We start from the raw sequence: 25,515 nt of genomic DNA, 5'->3' as shown, positions 1-25,515 counted from the left end.
TTTCACACAGACCACAGCTGCTGGTGCTTCTCCTGGGAGGAATCAAGTCATGATCTGCATGGCTGGGAGAAGGGCCAGAAGCGGCAGTGTGGGATGACACTCTGTTACTGAACTCCATGAATGACAAGTGTGGTACCTGCACTGAGGACTTTTTCGTAGCTCTCCAGCCCTTAGAACGCTTCCTCTTTCTAGACAGCAAGGCCTGCCAACATGTGAGACTTTGGTGCCATCCAGGTTCCAAGGGAGTGACACCAACTTCTGTAACAGGCTCAGTGCCACTCTCCTCTTCTAATCTCCTCCTCAGCGACTGATTGGTTTCACTTCCTGTTGTCCACGGCATGGTGCCAATGTGACATCAGTGTGCAGCTCTTAGCCCTCACTGGGATTTGATCACAGCTGCTCAAAGGCACCCAGATTTCAGAGCCACATAGCATTGATTCCCTGAAAGCAGAAAATTCCCCTATACCAAAAGGCCTGACATCCTGCCTCAGAAAAATTCAGCTTTAAGTGGGTTCCTAGGGGGTGACATCATCATCTGCAGAAGGCTCATTGCTATTTAACTGCAGACCTCAGACATGGCAAAAAGACTTCTTTTATCTCTGACTACATTTTGACACCTCCTCAAGATTGTATGTTTGATCATTGATTTGTGGTCACCTGGGGCTGTTAATTAGCTAATGGAGAGGAAGGAGAATAAAGGTGCATGTCTGGTTTTCAGTGGCTGGAAAATCACTGATTAGGCTACCAAGGAGCAACTTTCAACCTTTAAAAAGGCAGCCTCAATTTAACTGGGTTTAGAGTTTGAGTTTGGAGTGTTTTGTGTATCTTGGTGATGTTTTCATAATTATTCAGAATGATCTTTTTGTAGTCACTGCCTCTAACGCACACAGAAACCAGCTGGTCTAGCTTTTAGTTTTTGTTTCAACACAGGCTCAATGTTTCAGCTACACGATTTATGATTTCAACTTCAGCCTTCTGATTTCTGTTCTTCATTCACGTTATTCATTATTGATCAATGATTATATTAATTAGTTTTGGTTTATATCAAGGAGTCGTGCTGTATTAGTAAAAAGCAGCACAGTTAATAATTTAGAAAGGAAATTTGCATCCCTTATCTTGTGTCTGCATAGGCTGACTGAGAAGATTATGCTTCTGTAACATGTAATCTAATATTAACAAGAAACATCTTCTGTGAAAAATAGTGAAACTGTCCAGTTACTCCCACAACACTTATGTGCTTCTGCTGAATCCCAGCCTTTTGCCTGAGCATGTGTCAAGTCCAGCAGGATGTAAAGACCAAGCCGACAAGAGAATTTGTGTGTGTGTGTTTTGTTGCTTGGCTGTGCATCGTCGTACTGCAGTGTCTTTGTGCCCGGCTCTGTATTCATCTGCCCCAAGTATTGCGTCAGTGTGGAAAAGTTCCTGCTATTGTTCTTGTTTTAAAAAGTGTGTTTCGGAAGAGTCCGATAAAGAGTTAGTGCAGTGGAAAGTCCAGGTGAAAGTGTTCTGACAGAGCTTTGCCTCCTCCTGCCTGTTGCTATCTGCTGTACTGTACACTGTGTTTATGGCTCCATGATTGTGCCCTGATAAATAGCCTGGGTGATAATGTCAAAGAGGTATATATGTACTCTCCAACCAGGAAGCCAGTAGGACTGTCCTCGCTGAGAGCATGGAGTCCTACAGCTTCTTCTGTGCCCTGTGCCTGTGTCTGCTGAGGGCCCTGTCTGCGACAGGGGCTGCTGCTCCAGGTAGGCAATCCAGCACCCGTCCCGCACCTGCACAGCACAGCAGCCTTCTTTTCTAGGCTGATGAAGGCTGTTCATATTCAATCATCTTCAATACGGCATTTAAAGGACACTTCTGTAAAGGAGTTGATTATCTGGGAAAAGGAAAGCAAACATTTTATAATACAGAACTTTAATAATTTGTTTGTTTTTTGCTCTTCTAAAGAGTGTGGGTATTTTCCACTGTGTGGTAGTGAAGTGTCTGTCCCCTGGAGAGCATCAGCCCAGCACAGAATGTCTTTAAGCCATCAATGCTGAAAAACTAGGGACACTACTGTTTAAGACAATTCATCATGTAAATTGTTTGAAAATAGAACACAAGCTAATTGAGGCATTCTGTTTGACAATTGATCTTAATATTAATTTAGCTGATTTATCCAAAGCAACTTACATTGTTAGCCACTTCCACATTTGGGTGTTTTACTGGATCAATTTGAATGAAGTGCCTTGTTTTAGGGTACAGCAGCAGTTTTCTGCCCAAGAGTTGATCCCACAACCTTCTAGTTATGTCTCCAGAACCACAGCTACATCTCCACACTGCTGCCTGCCAATTTTCAAACTCCTATTTGATTCTAAGACAACTATGATAGGGTTAAAATATGATGGTAAATTTCCAAGGTATACTTTTTCATGAGTGATTTAGCATGTGTTTTGGTCAGTTAGTGAGCGAGATACTGTATTGCTCAGTCCAGTTGTGTGTTTCTTCATATCCTGGGCAATCATGGTGCACAGCTGATGAGGAAGATCCTGCCTTCTGGAGACGTCAGGCTCAGGAGTCACTCCAAGCTGCCCTCAGCCTTCGTCACAACACCAACGTGGCCAAAAACATCCTTCTCTTCCTCGGAGATGGTGAGTGGCCTTCACAGAGAGACTTCCACATACTGTACTTCCTGAGGAAAACAACATTCCAAATCTCCTCCTCTTCAGAAGCACTCACAGGAAAATCTGCAATAGTTTTTTTCTGTTGTAAAAGTTTAAAGTTTTTACTTTAATGTAATTTTGGAAAATTGGATTACATTCTGACAGTGCAGTAAACACAGCATGGATCAAAGAAATTGTGAAAGTTGTCCTGTTCTGATATTATTGTGTTACTATTTGAGAGTGTCAGAAATAAGGAAATACTGTAGATGTTGCAAAACAAATTATGTTGCATATTGCAATTACTTTAGTCAGACTGCCCAGGGGGATTTAAAAAAACAACAATAAAACATTTCAATCCAATCTAAAACTAATCTTGCGTCAAATTAACACTGCTGTGCAGTGGTCAGTTTCCTATCTTAATGGATTATCTTTGGCATCACTCTCAGCTGATATATTGAGTTTCTAAGTGTGTTATTTTAGTAATCCTATAATTTATTTAATTTTAAGCATTATTCAGGAGTTGGAATGTTAGGAGGTCCTACAGAAAAACAACATTTTAAGAAATGCTCTTCACACCATGCTTTAGGTCTTGTTGCTCACTGTGTCCCTCTGCTGTGCCAACAGGAATGGGCATCACCACCCTAACAGCAGCCCGGATTCTGAAGGGACAGCTACAGAACAGGAGTGGGGAAGAGACAGTGATGACCATGGACACTTTCCCATATGTGGGTCTGGCCAAGGTGAGGAGCTCCTGAGCACTCAGCCCACACTGCATACCTGTCTAGACAAACTTAATATCCAAGACAACTTCCTGATAAGCATTCCTATAAAGAGTGCATATAAGGCAATGTGTACTAACACTGTCTACAGGATACATTGACAGGATTGCCGATCAAACACAACTGTTTTTAATATTATCTGAAAACTCATCTGCCACAGCCAGCCTCTTCAGGGTTAATTCATGATATTGATGCATTCATCTCTCTGACAAAAGCTTCAGGGAAGCTATTATGTTTATCTTTATTACTTCTATATTTATGGTCTTATAAATTTATGGCATTTGCATAACCACAGAGCCTGGTTTTGGAAACATGGGTCTTATGCACAGTTGAGGTCTCCAACAATGATAGTATCCTGTTTATTAAACTTAGTAGATATTGTATGATTGTTTGACAATCAGCTTTCTGTTACAGAATGCTAATTCATCTGTACTACTACAGTAATCTGAATGCACTGCCAACATTTGTTTCTACACAGGTGAAGATGAGCTTTTTTCCGCAACATCCTGTAACACGTTTTTGATCATTGAAACATTGTGTACAGCACAGGCACACTTTATTTTCCTTTCAGACATTTGTTTGATACTAGTTCTACTGTTTATTGATTTTTGGAATGTAATCCTTTACTTACAACACTTTGCTTTTAAAGAGTGATTCTGCTTAGACTGTATACAGTCTATAGAAATATACTGAGAGGCATTAAAAATGCAACAATCTTTTGTTAAAATTTTAATGACCCTCTGCATATAATATATTTATAATACAGACATCAGCTTGAGCCAGCCCTGATGAAATTTTACTAAAATAAATTACATTCTTGCAAATTTCCCATGGCTGTAGCCTATATTTTGCTTAGTTTAACCAGACTTTATATCATGTTTTGCCCAGGTATACTCTGCTTTACCATCATTTATATCATCATGTTTTACTGCCTTTAGTTTCCTGTGACACACATGCATCTCTGGGCACTTTTGTAAGGAAAGGAGTATGCAAAACATAAGAACATCTACAAAGGACAGGAGGCCATTTGGCCTGTCTTGCCCACTGGGTAGTTTAGTAGCTAAGTGAATCTAATATTTTATCCAGCTGTTTTGCTGAACGCAACCAGAGGACAAGTCTTATGAATCCCAATTTCTGTTTGGTCCTTGTATGTCTTGTGCAAATAGACTAATATTCCTGTGGAGCAAAACTGACATGGACCTAACAGTTATGTGTATGGAAATTTCAGAGTCATTGAAGACATGACTTTTCCAATGGAAAGGAAGACAGCCTCTGTATGGTGTGATCTTAGGTTGTCATCATGGATGTTCTTGGGTTAAATGTGATACCAAGCGGTTGCACATCCACCACCCCAATGATTGGTTTGGAAAGGTCAACAGCTTGCCTTCCACCAGGTCAATCAAGGGCACAGCCACAGTCATCCACACATTATCTACTACAACAGTCTTTTTGTTGCCACTTCAAGAGCTGCCTGAGTCCTCAAAAGATGGCAGTTTTGTCATTCAGCAAGGACGGACAAATGATTTTCGTACAGGCTGCATTCTGCGATCATTCTGTTCATTTGTCATTGCTTCCTCATATTGTGCTGGTGCCACTGCTGTTAACAAATAGTTCTGGTAATGGTCCTGTTGGTGGTGGGGTTGGTATTTCTTGAGCAAAGTTTTTCCTAGGAAAAAACAATTGGAAAAAAAACATTGCCAATAGCACAAAGATGCAATTAGGTCTCGTTAGTTATTTTTTACAGCAAATTGAGGGTGTGTCTGCTGACCTTCTGGTTTTGAATATAAAGCACTGCATTTTCATTGCACATGTGCATATTGGGGAAAAAAATAAAATGTTTTTGTTTTATAATATGTGTGAATGAGACACAAGAAAAAAACAATCCAGAATTCTGTGACATATTACTGCAGAGAAGTCGATATCTGTGTATTGTATGAAGTCACACAAGTCCAGAGACAGACAAGAAAATTATGAGAACGTGTGAGAAGTTGTTTTCCTGCCTGGCATTGATTCTTCTTGATTTCTGCTGACTGATGTAATTGTTACTGGGAGAACACCATGTAAATTCTGGGAGCTAATCAAGAGTAATGAACCACAAGAGCAGAACAGAGCCACAGGGACAGTCAACGCAAACTAATCACATGACCAGCAGCTTTAACTTGTATTTCTTCACTTTTACAACAGCCTCACCTTCATGTGTATGGTGGAATTCAGATACCACACCCTCTAGTCTGTGGATATCAGTCTACCATGGGTATCTGAAGGTTAATAATAATCTAAACAGACTTTGAATTCATGTTATGTCAGAGTTAACTGTCATGCAGGGCTCCTTTGCCCATATTAGAGATCATCAGTGCAGCACAGATAATCATGACTACAAACCAGGAATACAGACCAGGTTTAAAAAAATGATTTTTTTAGAGTAGAAAAGTATTGATTGTTATAAACTTATCCAATTTGGCATCTTCAATTATCTTTTGTAGTACACCCCCGATTTGTGCCTTCTCTTGGGGAATCATAGTCACAGTCTGCTAGTGACTTGGCCCGAGCCTGAAACTGTGGTGTGTGAATCATAGTGTTACACTGCATCTTGGCAAACACCTCTACTGGCCGAGCAACTTAGGAGCCCACAGTGGTTGATGTGATTTATGAAAATGTGAATATTAATATTGACTGTGTGCTCTTTAAAGACACTATAACTCTGAAAAGTGTTCCTTGTAAGATATCTGATTTCACAACAAAACCTTCTGTGTTATTTACAGCAGAGAATCACGGATTGATGTTGCACTCCATTCATGGATTTATAGCAGAGACAGTAATGGTCCTTAAGCTGAGCTGCTTCTTTTGTTGTACAATCAGGCACTTTGTTACCAGGTGGAGTGAGAGAGCGACCCTGAAGGGTTAGTGGAGTCTGTAAATAGAACAGCAGATCAAACATAAGGCTGGCAGAGTACTTCATAATATCCCTTGTTCAGCAGTGTCGCCGATGTTCTGAGCATATCTAAAAGGGTCTTTATCCTCCACTCACTCTCCAGTCTCCCCAGAGTGCCCTCCACGCAGGAGATGAAAGAGAGCTAATGGAGACTGTGGGAAGATGTTGCAGTGACAACAGGGCTGTTTTTTTCCTCCTCAGGAATGGCAAGGAGCCATCACAAAATGTCAGGGGATGAATAAATGAACGCACTTGTGGTGCCACTAACAAATGCTCATGCAGACACTTCATCTGTGTTGTTTTCTTGAAGGTCAGCCTTTACACAGGTAAAATGATCTGCATGATAATAAAACATAAAACATATTCACTTTAAGTTTTTTTGTTGGACTTATAGGACATACATAGCCTAGGGGTAATCTATGGAATTAACAGCATCTGCAGAGACAGCAAAATAGGCCTCTCAGGTATACTGTACATCTCATCTGAAAGACAGAACATAAAAAAATGCCACAAGTTTTAAAGTGTGACATAGGGAGTTAGTGCCAATACTAATGCCTAAACTGGGAATGGACTGATAATGAACCCTTGACCTTAACCACCAGACCACCTAATCTTCTGTACAGCCCAAATTAACAGGGTGAAGCACTTACGTCAGCAGTGGTATGTACCTACGTAAAGACATAAGTGCACAGCAATGTAATTATTAAGGAGGATTTTATCCATCCATCCTTTTTTTAACCACTTCATCCAATACAGGGTCATAGGGGAGCCGGAGCCGCTCTTGGCAACCAATGGAAACAAGGCAGGGTACACCCTGGGCAGGACACCAATCCGTTGCAGGACTGACACACAAAAATAGAAACACACATTCACACCAGGGACAGTTTTCCCAGAAGCCAATTAACCCATCAGTATGTCTTTGGATTGTGGGAACACACCAGAGCACACAGAGGAATCAGAAATATGGGGTAAACATAGAAACTCCACGCAGATCGTACCCCAGGTCTGTGAGATGGCAAAGCTAACCACTGTCCTGCCCTTGCTTTTATTCTAATTTAATCTTCAACTGAAGCAATATAATTTGGATGTATCCATCATTTGTTTGGATTCCCAATTTATTAAAACAGCTCCCTACTTGCATATTTAGTCAAAGCAGTGGAAAATTGTGATAACAGCCAGATTATAATCTAATCTTATTAAAAGAAGATGCTTAATTTAAATAGCAGTTTGCTAATGTACACAGACATACCTCTCAAAGCGTCTCCTCAATATGAATTTCTCAATTGCCGATTTTGGCTCTGGCTGCAACAGCTAACGTAACTGAAGTCCTCTCACTTTCTTGCAGACCTACAGCGTGGACTTCCAGATCCCAGACAGCGCCAGTACAGCCACAGCCTACCTGTGCGGGGTGAAGTCTAACCTGAACACTGTGGGACTGAGCGCTGCTGGCCGCAATGGGGTGTGTCGTTCACAGAAGGGAAATGAGGTCACCTCCATCCTCAGATGGGCCAAAGATGCAGGTACTGAGAACCAAGCCACCATCCCTGCCATCCCACAATCTCATCCTGCTCCAACTTTCAGAGAAGATCTGCAGGACTCTAGAGGTCCTGTCACAAGAGAATGAGCAGCTAAGGCACACATACTTAAGGCATGTTGGACTTGAGCATTGTGCAGGGTCTGATGCAGATGCTTGTTTGATGAAGATGCTTATTCCGGTTTTGTGGAAAAACTGAACAATCTCACCACGTGTTTTCATATGAGGGCTTATTATTAAGAAAGCTACTTTTGTAAATCGTTTTGCAGTGTATATGAAGTCGTACCTTTACATTCCCAACTGCTTAGATTCTAAATGAATAGTTCAATGAAGATACACCAGGGTTCCCGAGTTTTGCTAAAGTCTGAGTCTCTGTGTAGACCTTTTCTGTGTTTTGCATTTTTTTCCTAAGTTTGTTACTTAATGGAAGAATAACATACAGGCAATAAGTAATGTATTAATTAATTTTCCTAACCCACACCATTATATAAGGCCACAAAACAATCAACAATGTGTAAATACTTAAAAGCTCTAAAATACATGTGGTGAGGTTGTATGGACAGAGATTTAGCATATTAATATACTGTAACAATTGCACCTAATACATCAAGGATAACAGAACAAGATAAAGAAATGACTGCTTTAGTGTTATGAATTGTGGACTTTGAACGTATGTATTTTAAAGGTGAAATGAAAGTGATGCAATAGAAGGGCATTAAATCACAGGGCTCAATCATTGGAGCAGTCTGAACAGATGGGCCGTAAGGTTGCACTGGAAGGTGGTCAAAGATGGTGCAGTTTCTAGATATCTGGTCTTTCTGCAATGGGAAGACAGGAGGGGACAACACAGTGACCAGCAGGAGCAATACTGCCCTGTACATTTACAGCATGGATCGAAATTCAGCCACGTCATGAGAAAGAGGGATAAGATCATCTTTTCAACCGTCCATTATTATGAAGAATCTTCATACAACAAGATATCATCAGCACCCATGGTTTATATCACATTTCAGTCTTTGTAGAGTTCTTAGTTCTTAAACTATCTTAGTCCAATAGTTAGTTACTTGAATTTATGTAGCATCCGCTAAGCATGTGACACAAACAGGTTTTTTTTGTGTTCCAGAAAATTCCACAGACACAGTGCAGCAAGGCTGTTTGAAGCTTTATGGATTAGGAGTAAAATCCTAAAAGCTGTTCTTTATTTTACTCGTAAACAGTGGAGTGGCTTGAGTACCGGAATAAAATGAATACCTGTGATATTAGTGTTTTGCTTCTAACCCCTAATGCTTTTTCTAAGAAAAGGAAAATTCAGCAGTTCAGTCAAACAGATTAGGGTGGGGTGAGATGAACTGCTCCAAAGGGTAAAAACAGGGTGAAACGGAGGAGGTTTCAAAAATGTACATTGTGAAAGCAAGCAGTGTGATATTGATACATAGGTATAGTAGGTTTAGGTCTGGACTCCTCCCAAACTTATGTTTTAAAACTCCACGTCATGTTTCTGTCTGTTCTGTCAAAACCCTCTGTTCCTCCCCCGGCAGGCAAGTCGGTAGGGATCGTGACAACGACGCGGGTTCAACATGCCACCCCAGCTGCGGCCTACGCGCATAGTGCCAGCCGCAAGTGGTACGCAGACTCAGACATGCCAGCCAGTGCCAAGGAAGGGGGCTGCAGGGATATTGCCCACCAGCTGATCAACAACATTGACATTGATGTGAGTGTTTATGTACATCATCCCCTAGGACTACATAGGACTACATATAAATCAAGTGGTCTCCTTTGCTTAGATCTTATTCCAGAAAGAGCTAGCTGCCAGGCTTCTTGTTTTTAGAGACAGGATGCCCTAAGTGGGTGGCACAGTGGCGCAGCAGTTAGTATTGCTGCCTCACGTTGCAGGGGCCCTGGAGTCAATGCTGGACCGGAGGTGCTGCCTGTGTGGAGTTTGCACTGTGTGTTCTCCCTGTGTTCACATGGGTTTCCTCTGGGTGTTCTGGATTCCTCCCACAGTCCAAAGACTTTGGCTTCTGGGAAAATTACCCCTGGTGTGAGTGTAGAGTGTAGAGTGTAGAGTGTAGAGTGTAGAGTGTAGAGTGTAGAGAGTGTGAGTGTGTCTTGTGATGGACTGTTTACAGGTCCAAATGACAAGCTAGTCTCAACATTTCCTCTTAGACCTATGTTAAGTGTTTTCTTCTACACCACCACCTGTTGGTATGATGATGATCTGAAGTGATTCCTGTTACATTTCTTTTTATAGATAGAACAATTTCTCATAGGGAGAAAAAAATTTGCAATCATTGCATAACTGCCTTTCTCCCTTTTGGGGAAAATAATAAACATGAACTTCAACTAAAGGGAGAATGGGATTTCAAATAATAAGTGTTTACTGGTCGGTCTACATTTTTATTTAGAAAACCTAATTAGATTAGCTATTTTTAAATAAATCACTACTTCTAATTAGCAATCGTAAGTAGTTTTTTTTACTTTAGAGGTTGCTTATGTATAAAAATCTGAGGGCCTTTTAACTTATTACCAGGCAACTAAACTGGGACAGATAACAGTTAGTGCCAAAAATTGTGGTTCTGTTTCAACCAAGATGGTGTCTTGACCTACATATTCAAAAAACCCTTTTGTCATCTATTTCTTATGAACCATTGCATGAATTAAATATATACTGAAACTTCACCTTAAATTAAAAGAAATAATATGATAATAATTTTCAATAAAGTTAGATTGCATTTTGGTTGTGACCTCATCAGAAATTATAAAAAGATTTCTTGCAAGGATGTTCAAAAGTAGGATGGCATAGTGGCACAGAGGTTAGCATTGCGGCCTTGCAGCACTGGGGACCTGGGGTCAATTTCAGACCTGGGGTGCTATCTGTGTGGAGTTTGTGTGTTCTCCCAGTGTACATGTGGAATTCCTGTGTGTGCTCTGATTTCATCCCACAGTTGGAAGACTAGTAAGCTAGTTGGCTTCTGGAAAAACTGTGTTCATATCTGTGTCTTCCTTGCAATGGACTGGAACCCCTTCTGGGGTGTACCCTGCCTTGTGTCCATTGCTTGCCGGGATAGGTTCCAGCTCCCCCATGACCCTGAACTGCAAGAGGCAGTTAGAAAATGGATGGATGTTCAACAGTGATGTGCAGTTTAGATCACATAGCAAATGGCATACAGAGAACTGGCAGTGGTGCTTTGAATGGACCATAGGGAATATTCTTTCATTCAATCTGGAAATAGACTACTGATGTTAGTATTGAAGTACACATCTGCTCTACTCATCCCACAGCTGCATGATTGGGTACAGATCCATTGACACTGTGTGTCGGTGACACAGAAAATTTTCAGTGGTCCTTGCCATACAGGGAATTTGTAACATCATTTTGGAATATCCAGGGCTTACATTGCCATTACTGTGGAAAAATTTCCTTAAAGGTACCTCTGCAAAAGCTTTTGTTGTTTCTGTCTCTGCTATCGTCACACGTGACACAGATCTGGGACATCACACTTCACAGGATCCAAGAGGTTGTTAAACAAGTTGATGCGTAACTCCATTAGTGCTACCAGACAGTACTGAATCATGATGCTATCTATTTTTTAAATCTTGATGTCTAATTTTATTGTCAGTTTTTGTATGTAGGTTTTTCCTCCTGTCAGCTGGTTGCACACATTAGTCCATCAATGGTGGTTGACTGAAAACCCTGCTGGTTCCATTTCACAAAATTCCTGCCAGCCCCCGTCACAGGGAGTGTTTCCTCTCTCATTTCTGAACCATGGCCTTGTAGCATTTTGAATAAACCTGGCAAACCAATGACCATTTTAAATTGTGCACCTACAGTAACTCCCAAGAACATATTTCCTTCCACACACGTTCTGTGACATTTTCAGTCATTTTATACTCAGGAGGCAATTAATGAAGAGTGAAAAAGTGGCTGACAGATCTAACATTTCCCGCAGGCTTATTGCTAGGAGAGAGAGGTCAAGTGTTTCAAAACACCAAACTTGCTTTCCCGCACTGTTGGTACAAAAGGCTGCGTCTTGTTAAAGGGTAAATGATTCAAAGCAGTACGGCAGTAGGGATATTTGCAGTGCCTGGACTGGGCGTCCTCCTGTGGTCAGTGCTGTTCCTTATGTTGTTCTTGCACTGCAGGTGATCATCGGAGGAGGCCGGAAGTACATGACCCCCCGCGGCACCAAGGACCCCGAATATCCTTATGACCTGGCAGCAGCGGGGAAACGTGCAGACGGGCGGGACCTGATTGCTGAATGGCAGAAGAGCAAAGCTGGAAAAGTAAGAGGCAGGACGCATGAGAATCTCCCGTCAACACAGCTCCTGTTATTTCACTTCCCCTTTGTCAAATTATCCTTTAATTCTGTCATATGTGAGCGGCAGAATAGCACAGTGGTTAGCATTGCTGCCTCAAAGCTCTAGGGGTTCCCTGGGTTCAATCCCTAGTGTGCTATCAGTGTGCAGTTTGTATGTTCTCCCTGTTTTGGTGTGTGTTTCCTCCGGGTGCTCTCATTTCCTCCCACAGTCCAAAGACATACTGGTAGGTATGGTTGGCTTCTGGGAAAATTGGCCCTGACGTGAGTGAGTGTATCTGTGTTTATGTCTGGTGTGCCCTGTGATTGACCAGTGTCCTGTCCCATGTGTACTCTTACTTGTGCTCATTGCTTGCAGGGGAAGTTGCAACCCAGTTTTGGAAGAAGCGGTTAGAAAATAGTTGGATGGTTGAATGGATGTATTACATGATATGGATCTTAATGTTGTTTCTCTGCTTGAGGTTAAATAGTGCTTATTGAACATAAGTTTGTTCCCCCAGGTATCAAGAACTGGCTCTCATGCAGTACTTGATCACATTGGCTCCATCATGTCCTCAGATTGCAAGTAGCTTCCCAACCAAACATCAGCTGAAACAAGACATCTTGGTCAATGCTCTGACCTCTAAACTGGTGTCTGTTTGGACAGGTTGCTCACTACGTTTGGAACAAGAAAGACTTTGATGCTATTGACTCTAACACCACAGACTACCTGATGGGTAAGTCAGGACCCCTGTACTGAGTCCTAGCAATGAAGCCCTCGGTCTTTGTTAATTCTTACTCAAACATGTCTAATAGATCTGAGAATTTCTCAGTCATATGAAAGAGTAACCATTTTTTATACTTAATTTTAAGTAAATTTGCTCTGGATAGACATATAGAGCATAGAAAGCTGAATAAGATTTAGTGATAACACAGTTCATTACATACACAAATATGGCTTATTAAACTGCATTTAGTTGACAGCAATTTCTCTTGTAAGACTATTGAACTTGTTCCAGAAAATAGTAGATGTTCCAGTGCATTAATTTAAAACATGTGGTACCAGTGTTTGTGAGCAAATTGATATATTGCCAAATGTATTGGTACAAGCTTCCTTATACTGTACCTGTAATGGTTAGTACCACAGGGCTTGCACTCCATAAAGGGCATGTGTGGTAGACTACTGGTATGTCATGCCAATCTGTACCTTCCGCAGCCAATTCCTGCCAGTCTGGACCAGACCTCTGTTTTTCAGCATTGAACTGCACTCTTTACCACATTATATGTTTGTCCACCTTTAACTTTAAGGAAATTTTATGTCTCGCCAAACTTGACTTTGCAATGTACACCTTGAGACATACCAGAGTTGGGACCCAGACGAGGAAGGGTAGGAATTATAACATGTCATTGAAGTGAAAAGTGAAACAAATTCTATTTCTGTTCTAAAAAGCATTGCCCAGGAGTTCAGCAACTACTTTGGACGGTCTTCTGTGTGAAAGCCAGTTGCATGCAAAAGGGGTGGATGCACCTCACAGATTGAGCATAGTCAGATAACTCCTTAAATACATGACTGAACAAATTCTCAACTGATCAAGGCTCTACTGAGAGAAAATGCTGCTACAGCATGAATACAAAGGTCTGTTATTTGACTTACGTACATTTTGGAGAGGAACTGGAAAACCAGAATTCACTGTCTGGGAAATGTGCTGTGGACTGCAGCATTCAGTGATGACACTGGCAGCCCTGCGCCCTATAAGATCAACGGTGAACTGCAGTCTTTTGGGGTTTTTTTTGTAATTTATTCCAAATCTATTGGTTGGAGAGATGTATGTGTAAGGCAAGGCACAAATATTATACTACAAAGGAACAAGTGAAGGTCAATTCCATACTGAAAAGTTTTTTAAAAAATAACATTTTGGATATTGAGCTGAAGAAGAAGGCCCGAAGAAGGCTCAACAACTGAAACATGTTTCTTCATGTTTCACTTTTTCAGTGTGCACTTGACCTTCACTTGTTCCTTAGCAGCCTGCGCACACCGACACAATTCCCCCCACTAAATTCTCAGTGCATTGCCTGTAGTTCTGTGTCACTTATGCTTGTCTACACTCTTCATCCCTGCAGCTCTTTTTGAACCTGGGGACCTGAGGTTTGAGCTGGAGAGAGACCCTGTTAAGGACCCATCGGTCATCGAGACCACTGAGAAGGCTATCCAGATCCTGCAGAAAAACCCCAAGGGCTTCTTCCTGCTGGTGGAAGGTGATAGTCCTTGTGGATCCCCACTGGCCGTGCTCGTCCCATTGAAAATGCAGGGGACTAACTTTAAATCATTCACATCATGCTTTTATGCAGAAATTAAAAGCAGACGTTTTATATATGGTAGCTTGGTAGCAAGCACAAGCTTTTCTGTTTGTTAGCTGTCAGGTTATCCCAACTGTGCAATCCAATGAAAGCAATTTCACTAATTAAAAGGCGGTTGATGGATGATATGACCAACAAGTCTGAGAATGTGATTGTCCTGGAGATGTGAAGTTTGCTTTCTTCAGTCACTGGGTGCATCACTTTCTTTCAGTTTCACCACAAGGCATCAATGTTAGCTGCTGTATACAGTATATTGTACACTGCAATTCCTTATTGGATGAACTGGATGATAGATGGAAATGGTCTTCCAATATGTCTGCATTTTTTCTGTGTTGTGCTTGGTCATAGGTATGCCTGTTTTGACCGCTGAGCACCTCTTGCGAATTGTGATTGGAAAGTGAGATTGGTTTCAAGTAGGACATCACACTTGCTGTACGGTTTTTAGTCATTTTTGCTAGAAGAGCAACAAGATTTCTCTAATCCCAGGCCTTGTGATCTAAAAGAGCCCAGATTTCTGATATCCACTACAGCTTCTAAGTATTTTTAACTGTTACTATTCTTTTTACTGTATGTATTTATTTTTTTGCAGTGGTAGTACATGATGAAATTTCATAACGTGCAATTATTTTGGACACAACATAAAATGGAATTTTTAATTCTTTAAGAAGCAGGGGACCTCCCAGAATCAGAAACCTAAATTGTCAATAAGAAACCTGCCCTGGCCCAGGGGACTGCTGGGCCAGTGAGTGTCATAGGGTGACACGAGTGTTGTGATTGGTGGGAGGTGTCTTCTTCACTCAACAAACATGTGCACTTTTCCTGTGTCCCTCCTCAGGTGGGCGTATTGACCAGGGGCACCATGCCAGCAGGGCGTCCATGGCACTGCATGAGGCTGTCGCACTGGACAGAGCAGTGGCACGTGCGCTGGAGATAACCAATGAGAATGACACCCTGACCCTTGTCACTGCGGACCATTCCCATGCCTTCAGCTTCAATGGATATCCCTTCAGAGGGAACCCCATCCTTGGTAGGCCAATTCACTCTGGTCATACACAGGGAGTTCTTTAGCTAAGTGAGATAGGCAGTCCAGTGGTCAAGGTAAATGAGTTTGTTATCTGGTGCTCCAATGCAAGCACCAAACCCCACACTTTTTCACCAACTCACTGTGCATCTTTCTTAGCAGGATAGTGAAGCTCCTTCCTTTTAAATAGGATCAAACCTATCAGGCTACCTAATTAAGCCAATTAAAAAAGGTTTTGAAATCCATTTTTTCTTTGCTCCAGACATACAGTAAAACATTCACTCACAATGAAGACCATCATCCGTTCATCAGTTTCCAATAACCACTTAATCCAGTAGAGGGTAATGGTGAACGGGATCCTAATTCAGTAGACAGGGAGTGCAAGGCAGAATACACATAGATGAGATACCAGTCTGGAACAGGGCTCACACACTTCCACACAAGGCAATTTGTAGAGACCAATCTAATCTATACGGCATGTTTTTGGGAATGTGGGAGGACTGTGCAGACTCCACTTGGAGTGCAATTCAGGCCAGAATTGAACCCAGGTCCTAAGAGCTGCAAGGATATTCTGAACTTAAATGAAAAATAAACAACAGATTTTAAGACAAATAGGGGCATGTCAGAGATTTACAGTAGATGCTGTGCATCTGATTTAGGACCCTGGAACTGGAATTAGGAAACATTGCATACCATATTTCCCAGCTGTGTTTCTAATGAAAGTACAATCATTGTTATTCTCAATCCTCTCCTGCCTGAAAACATAAAAAAATTCATTGTGCATTTCCAATATCAAGTAGGAGAAACAACATTCACTTTCAAGGGTGATTTTGTGGCAACGAACATAGTAATGCAAGACAAGAACTGCACTTCCTGCAGATGATTGTGCATCACATACTGCCCAACTGTGCAAGTATCAAACAAATGACAGGAGATGAGTACGGGATGAGGTCCAATTCTCTGGGGGAGCTATGTAGTGCAGAAAAGGTCTTTGAAAAGACTTCCTGCTCGACTTCACAAGACATTCCTGAATTTGGCTTTTCTCTGCTGCATGTCTCTTGGCATTTCATTGTATATTTCTTTTCTGTGTGCAGCAGAGATACAGGCTGAACATGCCTCAAGGCCACACAAGTAATCAGGTGAATGAAAATCTTCCAGCACCTAATTTTCAGCTCTAGGGAAAGACCCATCTCCTTTCTTAATCATTTAGATCGAATTACTTTGCCCTTTATCTTCACAGTGGGAGCCAGGGGGTCTGATCAATTTGTGCATGCACAGCAGAATAAAAAATCTCCAGGTGTAAAGCCCATTCATTTTAAGAATAATGCACATCCTGAACATTGTGTAATGTCTGTCTGCATAATCTATCTGTGTGGTGTCTGGGGTAACTCGTGCTTTAAATCCCTGCTGCATTCGAGTGGATTTCACAATCACACCAGACAGGCCATGGAAAACCTGCTGTTTCACCGGAATTTGCCTTAGTTACCTAATCACTAACATGCATCCCCAGAAGCTAGATTCGGATCACTTATGCTGAGCTCAGTAAGGGCTCCATGGGTACACATCCACCTGGTTAATGGTTTATGAAAAATCAAACAAGTAACATAAGAACATACAAAAGGTCCCGAATGTGAGGAGGCCATTCAGCCCAGCTACTGTATCTCATTTGGTTACACAGCATATCATAAGATAGATGAAATGTTATTTAAAAGGTTTTGTAACTAAAATATACAGAAACATTATATCAGTTTCTTGACATTGTTGCTCAGTGTAAGCATATATTTCTTCAATGCACTCCTAATAACAGAAAGCTTCTGACTTCTTCTTTAACTACTCAGGGCTATGTCTGGACAATAGAGAGGACAGTTCAGCTATTCATATCCTTACTAATGATAAGCCTTCTGACTTAAACTGGATCTACCCAGTTTGTGAACTGGTTGGTTGCACAGTAGCGGAAAACTGTTTAATTTTCCCTGTCATTATCACACTACCACTAGCAAGTGACCAGAATGATGACAAATGACTACTTTGCCATTTGTCATACTTTGGGTGACATGTAATGAATTAGGAGCACTACTCTTTGTACCCCAGATCATGCGGTCCATAACCTTGCCAGGAATGGCAATGGTGTAGAATTTTAAAATGCTGGATGCTTCCAGCACACTGGCTCTTCATCTAAGTGCTGTGCTTATGTCTTATCATCACTAGTAATTAAGTGGATTCTGAACTTTTACTGTATGTCAGAATCAAAGGACTGCAACAGCTATTTTCATGGCATGAATCTCTAGTGGCTATGGTTTTTGAGAACTCATCCGACAGAAAGATTTGACAAACCAAAATGTCAGGAATGATTTAATAATAATAATAATTGCTTACACTTATATAGCGCTTTTCTGGACACTCCACTCAAAGCGCTTTACAGGTAATGGGGACTCCCCTCCACCACCACCAATGTGCAGCATCCACCTGGATGATGCAACGGCAGCCATAGTGTGCCAGAACGCTCACCACACACCAGCTATTAGTGGGGAGGAGAGCAGAGTATAGAAGCCAGTTCATAGATGGGGGTTATTAGGAAGCCATGATTTGTAAGAGCCAACGGGAAATTTGGCCAGGACGCCTGGGTTACATCCCTGGTCTTTTTGAGAAACGCCCTGGGATTTTTAATGACCACAGAGAGTCAGGACTTCGGTTTTACATCTCATCCGAAGGACAGCGCCTGTTTATAGTATAGTGTCCCCGTCACTATACTGGGGCATTAGGACCCACATGGACCGTAGGGTAAGCACCCCCTGCTGGCCCCACTAACACCTCTTCTAACAGCAACCTTAGTTTTTCCCAGGAGGTCTCCCATCCAGGTACTGACCAGGCTCACACCTGCTTAGCTTCAGTGGGTTGCCAGTTGTGAGTTGTGAGTTGCAGGGTGATATGGCTGCTGAGTTTAAGTCAATCAAATTTAAGTCACAGATAAGTCATTTAATCTCGAGATGATTTGGGTCATTAAGAGCTGAGCTGGAATGAAAACCTTTAGCCATACCAGTCCTCAAGGACCAGGCTCTGAAAAATGCCAAAACTGGTTGGCTGAATAGAAACCATCACTTCACAACCGAGGCTGCTGTGTCCAATGGTCAACCAGGTATGGGGTTGTCTGCCATGCTTAAATGCTGTGGGATAATGAGTAGCAACTTCCTATAACACAGCAGCCCTGAACTCATGCAATTCTTTTTGCAGTGCATCCTTCCTTGTATAAAACCCTAATGCTCAAACCTTAAAAAGTGTTTGAAAACAACAGTATATCATCAGTGCTCCAAAGATAGGACATGAAATCAGACATGTAATCTCAGCAGGTCTTTCAATGACACATGTGATTTGTGGAATAGTCTCAGTCTATGCATGTTAGTTGCTAAGCTTTAAGAATGTATTTTAATATTACACCTAAGAAGGAAGAGGGAGAGTTATTAAACTTGGATGCTTCAGGGCCAGTCCAACAGGGTTTATAGGACTCTTTGAGTCAGCAATCCTCACTCTTGGTCATGGAGAGCTAGGGGTTTACTTAATTACTGAGCTTTGACCTCTTTATGGCTTAATTAATGACCCTGCCCATAATAAAAACAAGGATTGGTAAATCAGCACATGATATAATTATCAGCCTTCTCTGTGGCTGCCAGGTCAGGCCCTGTATGACACACAAGGACCATGTGATATCAGATATCTGTTTGTCTGCTGCAGTTTGCACACGGTATTGAGTCACAGCTGTATTATCTCATAGACAAAAACAGTTCATTTTAAAATGGGCTGACTCTATAGCCTGTGTTTTTTATGAGTTTGCGATCGCTTTCAAATATTCTCTTTGAGCTGCGACATTGAAGAGCTAATTAGAGCTCAACCGGCTACTTCTGTGGAGGTTTATTTTTAAGCTTTCAAACAGCCCTGACATTTATCTCTCTGCAATTACCACCAGAACAATTAGAGGAAAACCACCCTGTTCTATATTTATCTGCAGTGACTATTTACCTCATTAATGAGCCTCATGATTAATTCAGATCTAAACAGGGATCACTTAATCATGTTATCCTGAATTATTAATTATTTTCAAAAAAACACATTTTGCCTGAGAGTGATTTATCTCCAATAACCTACTATATTTTATTTTAACATTCTAGTCTCGTGGTTGCTTCTAAAAGACTCTTTTTGGATTACTCAATGTTTCACTCCAAAGTCTTCTTAGCACTTTCTGTTGTTTCTTTTTTTCAGTGTAGTTGTGATGGAAATAAATAGTTAAACGATATTGTCATTGTATTCTCACTTGTAAGCACTAATATACTGTACAGTTCTAGAAATGGAGAAGAGACAGCTTATGTCCCAGAGATGTGTAAAGATGTGATACTACGTATCAAACATTAGGCACTTTTTATATAGTGACTTACAGGAACTAGAAAGTAAACTGTCCATCTCCAATTGCTTGCTGCACTATGAGTTCAGGTTTGCTTGTCCTTGTGTACATGTGCTTGTGTACAGATGTCACTTATGAACATTTCCATCTTGCTCTTCAGAATAGCCTCAGTTAATCCCCTTAGAAGGGAAAACTATCAAAACATATATTACTTCAGTCAATATGTCAACAGTATGAATAATGATTTACTGTATACTGTAGATAGGACAAACAGGAACAAAGAGATTCATGGAGAACTATAAGGTAACAATTAATGGTTAGATAAATTGCCATTAATACAAGAAGTCAGTCCCTTCTTTTCATCTAACAGTTACCTGGAATAACTGAATTTACTGTAGCTGAGGTGACAAAATCACTAGGTAGCCATTACTGCTTTTTTTGATTCAGCAGAACTGAGGAGATTCCCTGTGTCATCTGAGGGATGGTAGGTTCTGATTTGTTACCACTGGAGCACGTGGCCTCCTTCATGATCCCATTGAGAGTTTCAAACAAGATTAGCTGGGAGAGGGGTGAAGTGTACTGGAAAATTGGGGTGGATCACCATGCTTCATCACCCTTTATCGGAAAGCCACTTTTTTCTTTTTTCCCAGAAGTATAGGGTGCAAAGCAGGACTACAGCTTATTAACAACAAATCAGAGTCACCAATTAGCTTTGATAGCATGTCTTTGGGGGGAAAGAAGGTAGCCCAGGACAGAATCGAACCCAAGAGTCATGAGGTACCAGTTCACTTACTGGCACAAGAAAGGAGCCTGAGAAGGTTTGTTTTTTATAAAACAGTGCTTGGAAGATGTTGTAGTTGAACTTTCTTTAACACCAGCAGTGTTAAAAAGTGGGCCTGTGGTTTATCTGCTAGATATGATCTTTGATGAACAGAAAGCCTACTAGTATGTTATCCGAAGATGTCTGATGTGTGTTTATGCGACTGAGTGTAAGAATATATACTGTATGTTTATAGACTTTCTTTATTGTTTGGATAACTCTGTATTTGTTCCCAATAGGAAAGTCCCCACTATTTGGGAAGGATTCCTTACCCTTTACAACACTGATGTATGGGAATGGCCCAGGACATAAAATTGTGAACAACAAGCGGCCAGATATCAGAGGAGTAGACACAAGTAAGAGGAAATTCTAACTCATTTTTATATCTGTTAGAAAACTCATCAGATTCCCACTGCATAGCAGGTTGGTCTGTTTCAGATTTCATGGGCTGCTGACTCTTACATAAGCCCTCTACTTGGGCTGGATATTTCAATATTATTTCTTTTGTTCATCAGATATATGTGGAGCTATTGGGGTTAAATTAACTGTCACAACATTGCTTTAATCAACACCAGCAGCTTGCAACTGGGAAAACCTGAATTTTGTTCAAACTGTTCTGCAATGGGAGTCTTACCTGCATGCTCATCCATCCATTTTCTAACTGCTTCTTTCAATTCAGGGTCATGGGGGTGCCAGAGCCTATCCTGGCAAACAATGGGCACAAGGCAGGATACACCCTGGATGGAACACCAGTCTATTGCAGGGCAAACACAGACACACTCACACCAGGACCAATTTTCCCAGAAGCCAGTTGACCTACCAGTATATTTTCGACTGTGGGAGTAAACTGGAGCACTCTCAGTAAAAACACAGACAAATACAGGTAGAACATACAAACTCCGTGCAGATAGTACCTCAGACCCAATGCTGTGAGGCGCTATGTTAACCATTGTGCCACCATGCCCACCGCTGCATACTCATTTTGTTAATAAACAAGACAGTACCAAATAACGATAAAATATTTTCATTAGCTTTCTTTAATCTGTTGAAATGTTTTTTTTCTCTAATGTCACCATTCTAGACAAACAATCCCCCAGTTTCCATTTGCACTCTGGTACTGTTTCGTCTCATGTTCCTGTGTCAGAGTGTTGCATGTTAAAGTATGATTTTGCAGCTACAAGCAAGCAAAATAAAGTCTCTTTGTGGGAGAGAAGATTGCACACTGACACACATGTGCATTTACAGGGATTCAATTAAATTAAAGGTTTTTATTGGACTGTATCCCCAGACTCCAAAGATAAACAGAGGCTTTAGTCTGCACGATATTCTGGTTGTACACATTAAGCAAACAATCCCTCCATCTACTTCCAGGTAAACTATAAATTGTGTATGTAAAGCTGACTGTGCTGAGAGTAAATGTAACTTTTGGCTCATCGCTACAATTTTATTTGCTGTATGCAGTGTCATGCTAGTGTCTTTATTAAAGATATACTGTAAGCTGGACCTACTGTATAGTAAATGGGAACGATTTCAACACATACGCAGAGAACAAGATAAATTAATGTTGCTTTGTTCTTGCAAAGCAATGTGACAGTAGAACAGTTTTCAAAAATTGAAACTACAAATTCTGGAACCATTAATCTCCTCCTGTATTTATATCTGCTTATATTTCAAAGTTGCTTTACATCTGCTGTTGAGAATGCATCACCTGAGTATTTTGTGAATGGCTTAGTCAAATAGACATTGTACCTCAGCAAGAGCTAGCCACGTAGCATTCATGTATAAGAACGTAAGAAAGTCACAAACGAGAAGCGACAGTTGTGCCTACTGTACCTGCCCATGTATTGGTATTTAGTAGCTAAATGATCCAAGGACCTCATCTAGCTGTTTCTTGAGAAACAAATCGGATATCAGTTTCAACAACATAGCTGAGAAGCTTGTTTCATATTACCACAACCCTGCGCATGAAGAAGTGCCTCCTGGTCTCACTTTTAAAAGTACTTCCAAGTAGTTTCCTCTTGTATCCTGAGGTGTGTGTTTCACTGTTCATTCCGAATAAGTCCACTGGGTATACTTTGTCAATGCCTTTGAGCAATTTTGAATGCCCTCATAATCTTTCCTGTTCGATACCAAAAAGGTTTAGTAGTTAGTTTACCCTGTCACTGCAGGACAATCTTTTCAGCCCAGAAGTGATTCCAGAGTAGCAATATCTTTTTTTTGTAGCAGGTGACCAAAACATACACAGTTTTAAATCTTACTAGTGATTTGTACGGTACTGACATTGTCTTGATTCAAATTCTACACTTTTAAGTATACTAACATTTTATCGCGACTCCACATTCCAAAAAAGGTGGAATTAAACACCATAGTAAGAAGGAGCCTCTTCAAATTCAATAATTCTGATTTTGCATTTATAGTTTGTTTTAGCTACCCGATCATGATATTCAGCATTGTCTGACAGATGGTTGCTCAGTTTTTAATTTTATTGAAATCTATGAATTTCATTCAGTGCTTCTACAGGGTTTGCTAAGCCTTCAATTTTGAAAGCAGCCTATAAAATCCTGCTTATTCAGGTCCTTTCATGGCCTTGATGCTGTTGTTTTGTAGTCAGTAAAGAAAATGCCAACCATGGACAAGCTGTCATGGTCTCAACATGGGAGTTTCCTGTGATTCCGTCTTTTACAAATGACAGCAGACTGAACCCAGAGTGTTGGCTAACGGATGTGTGTTTCCTCCGTCTTGCAGCCTCCAACACTTATGTGCAGCAGTCGGCTGTGCCCATGGACACAGAGACGCATGGGGGGGAAGATGTGGCTGTGTTCGCCCGCGGCCCCATGGCCCATCTCTTCCATGGTGTCCAGGAACAGAACTATATTCCTCATGCTCTGGCATACGCGGCCTGCCTTGGAGAGAACCTGGGTCATTGTCTTTCCCCCTCCTCCACCACTGAGCAAGACGTGATGAACACCGCTCCCCACCTGCCCTCGCATCTCATCGCTCAGCTGACTGTGGGGATCCTGGCCACGGCCCTTCTGCACTGACCGGGGCTTCCTCAGTGGTTAGACCCACAGAGCTAAAATCTTAGCCCTGTTGTCTTTCGACAAAGGTTGTAAAATGTTAATGCTAGACGTTCTGACTGTGCACTCATTCCAAATAGTTTTGAAATATTTGCAGCCCCAATCCCTTCTCATTTTGAAGGAAGTGAGAACTGGGCATTGTTCTGGCCAGGGAGAGATAGTAGAAGTCTGTCTCATGCTCCTCAAGGCAACCACACATTGTCTACCACTGAGAGAGTCTATTCAATTCACCAGGGCATTCCAAGTAGTAAAGGTCAGTGAGTGTTAATGTATCTATAACTGATGATGAGCCTTCGTTGTGATTTCTGTATTAAAGTTGCGGAAAACAGTTCTACTTGAATTTTAAAACTTCTGTTTTTCATGACAGTCATTTTAGTACTATTAATAAGAAAATATATATTTTTAAATGGACAACAAAGCTGGAGTTAGAGCTGGAGTATGTAATTGTGATTGTGCTGACTTGCAAGGAAAACAAGGCTGCTGCTTGAAGTCGTGTTGGGTGACCACTAGGTGTTGCTCTTCTTGGACATATACATATCGGTGTTGTACGGGGTGCTGTCCTCTGGTTGAGCCCCCCTGAAAGGAACTGACTACTTGGTACTTAAGGATCCCATGACAACACATGCAACAGGAGTAATATTAGTGACAGTGTCCTGGTTAAATTCCACTTTGGTCTTGTACAAGTTGACTTGCCTGTATATCTTCATCATGATCTCTAGGATGTACAGCAGTCCATAGTGAGTGTGACAGCTCATTGTCCATTGTCTAGCTAATTCCTGTTGCCAGGTTCATCTTCTGACTGAGACAAGATTCACTGGACACCCTGATCACCAAACGGACAGAAGTGCATAACAAACAAACAGTGAGTGGACACATCAATTGCTCTGGTACAGCATCTCTGACGTCAAAGAGGCAGGTCGTGCCAGATATTGTTGAGTTAGGGAGGAAGTGATAAAACTACCTTCGGAAAATTATCTGCAGTTTATTTTGGAATTAGGAAAACGATGGCATAAGAGATGCACTGTGGTTAAAGAAAATATATTTTACAAGTCTGCTGTTGTCTGACTATAAAGTTTTAAAATTAGCTTTCTTACTGTGATTAACCTCGTAGCTCCAGTGTTTTAAATTAGATTTTGTATTACCATTGTAACTTATTTCTGTGAATGATTGCATATGAGTTTAATTCATATGTATTTTGAAACCTTTATAACTCAGACACTGCTGATTTCTGATATTCAGGCGTTGAAGAAATCAAAATCAAAATGAAGCTCAGTATTAACAGCTCTGCCTGAAAGCTGCTAATGACAAAGGACTTTTTCTGGTTTTCTCGTCTTATGAAATTGCAACAAAAGGTTGGATGTCTTACGTTGTTTCTAAAAATAGTGATCTACTGTACAAAACTAGTTCAGATTTATGTCGTTTTCCCTCTTATTTCCTTTTTAATAATGTCTGCATCCCACGTTCCGCCATCGTAAAGCTAATTATTCGTTGTAAGAACCTCACGACACAGACCACCTCTCCATCATAGATTACATTGACAACGACGATTTAACAGACGCCAACTGTATTACCTCACCGACATGTCTTGGGAATGCGAGAGAAAACCAGAACACCCGGAGGTAACACATACAGAACGAACAAATCTCACACAGGAGTCCAGA

The 25,515-nt window shown here is 41.2% G+C and overlaps 1 protein-coding gene across 1 annotated transcript; it reads left to right on the top strand.

Moving 5' to 3' along the window:
* The first annotated feature begins 571 nt into the window (after positions 1-571).
* LOC148836625 (alkaline phosphatase-like) lies at positions 572-24,186 on the top strand. Its single transcript, XM_088914423.1, has 11 exons — positions 572-1,748; positions 2,517-2,633; positions 3,270-3,385; positions 7,702-7,876; positions 9,429-9,601; positions 12,034-12,174; positions 12,853-12,922; positions 14,307-14,441; positions 15,379-15,570; positions 21,017-21,133; positions 23,523-24,186. Exons 1-11 carry the CDS (start codon positions 1,670-1,672, stop codon positions 23,816-23,818), a joined length of 1,611 nt encoding a protein of 536 aa, XP_088770549.1. The 5' UTR covers positions 572-1,669; the 3' UTR covers positions 23,819-24,186.
* Positions 24,187-25,515: the final 1,329 nt, after the last annotated feature.

The sequence above is a fragment of the Atractosteus spatula genome, chromosome 4 (genome assembly GCF_055471065.1).
Source record: "Atractosteus spatula isolate fAtrSpa1 chromosome 4, fAtrSpa1.hap1, whole genome shotgun sequence".
In the NCBI taxonomy this organism is placed as follows: Eukaryota; Metazoa; Chordata; class Actinopteri; order Semionotiformes; family Lepisosteidae; genus Atractosteus; species Atractosteus spatula.
Note: the sequence above shows the minus strand (reverse complement) of the source record. Positions and strands in the feature narration are given on the sequence as shown.

What these genes read in the sequence shown, in the direction of transcription:
- LOC148836625 (XM_088914423.1), top strand. Translation starts at nt 1,670, where the DNA reads ATGGAGTCCTACAGCTTCTTCTGTGCCCTGTGCCTGTGTCTGCTGAGG. An exon ending in AGAAGAGCAAAGCTGGAAAA is followed by an intron (nt 12,175 to 12,852) that starts GTAAGAGGCAGG and finishes CTGTTTGGACAG; the next exon opens with GTTGCTCACTACGTTTGGAA. An exon ending in CAGAGGGAACCCCATCCTTG is followed by an intron (nt 15,571 to 21,016) that starts GTAGGCCAATTC and finishes TGTTCCCAATAG; the next exon opens with GAAAGTCCCCACTATTTGGG.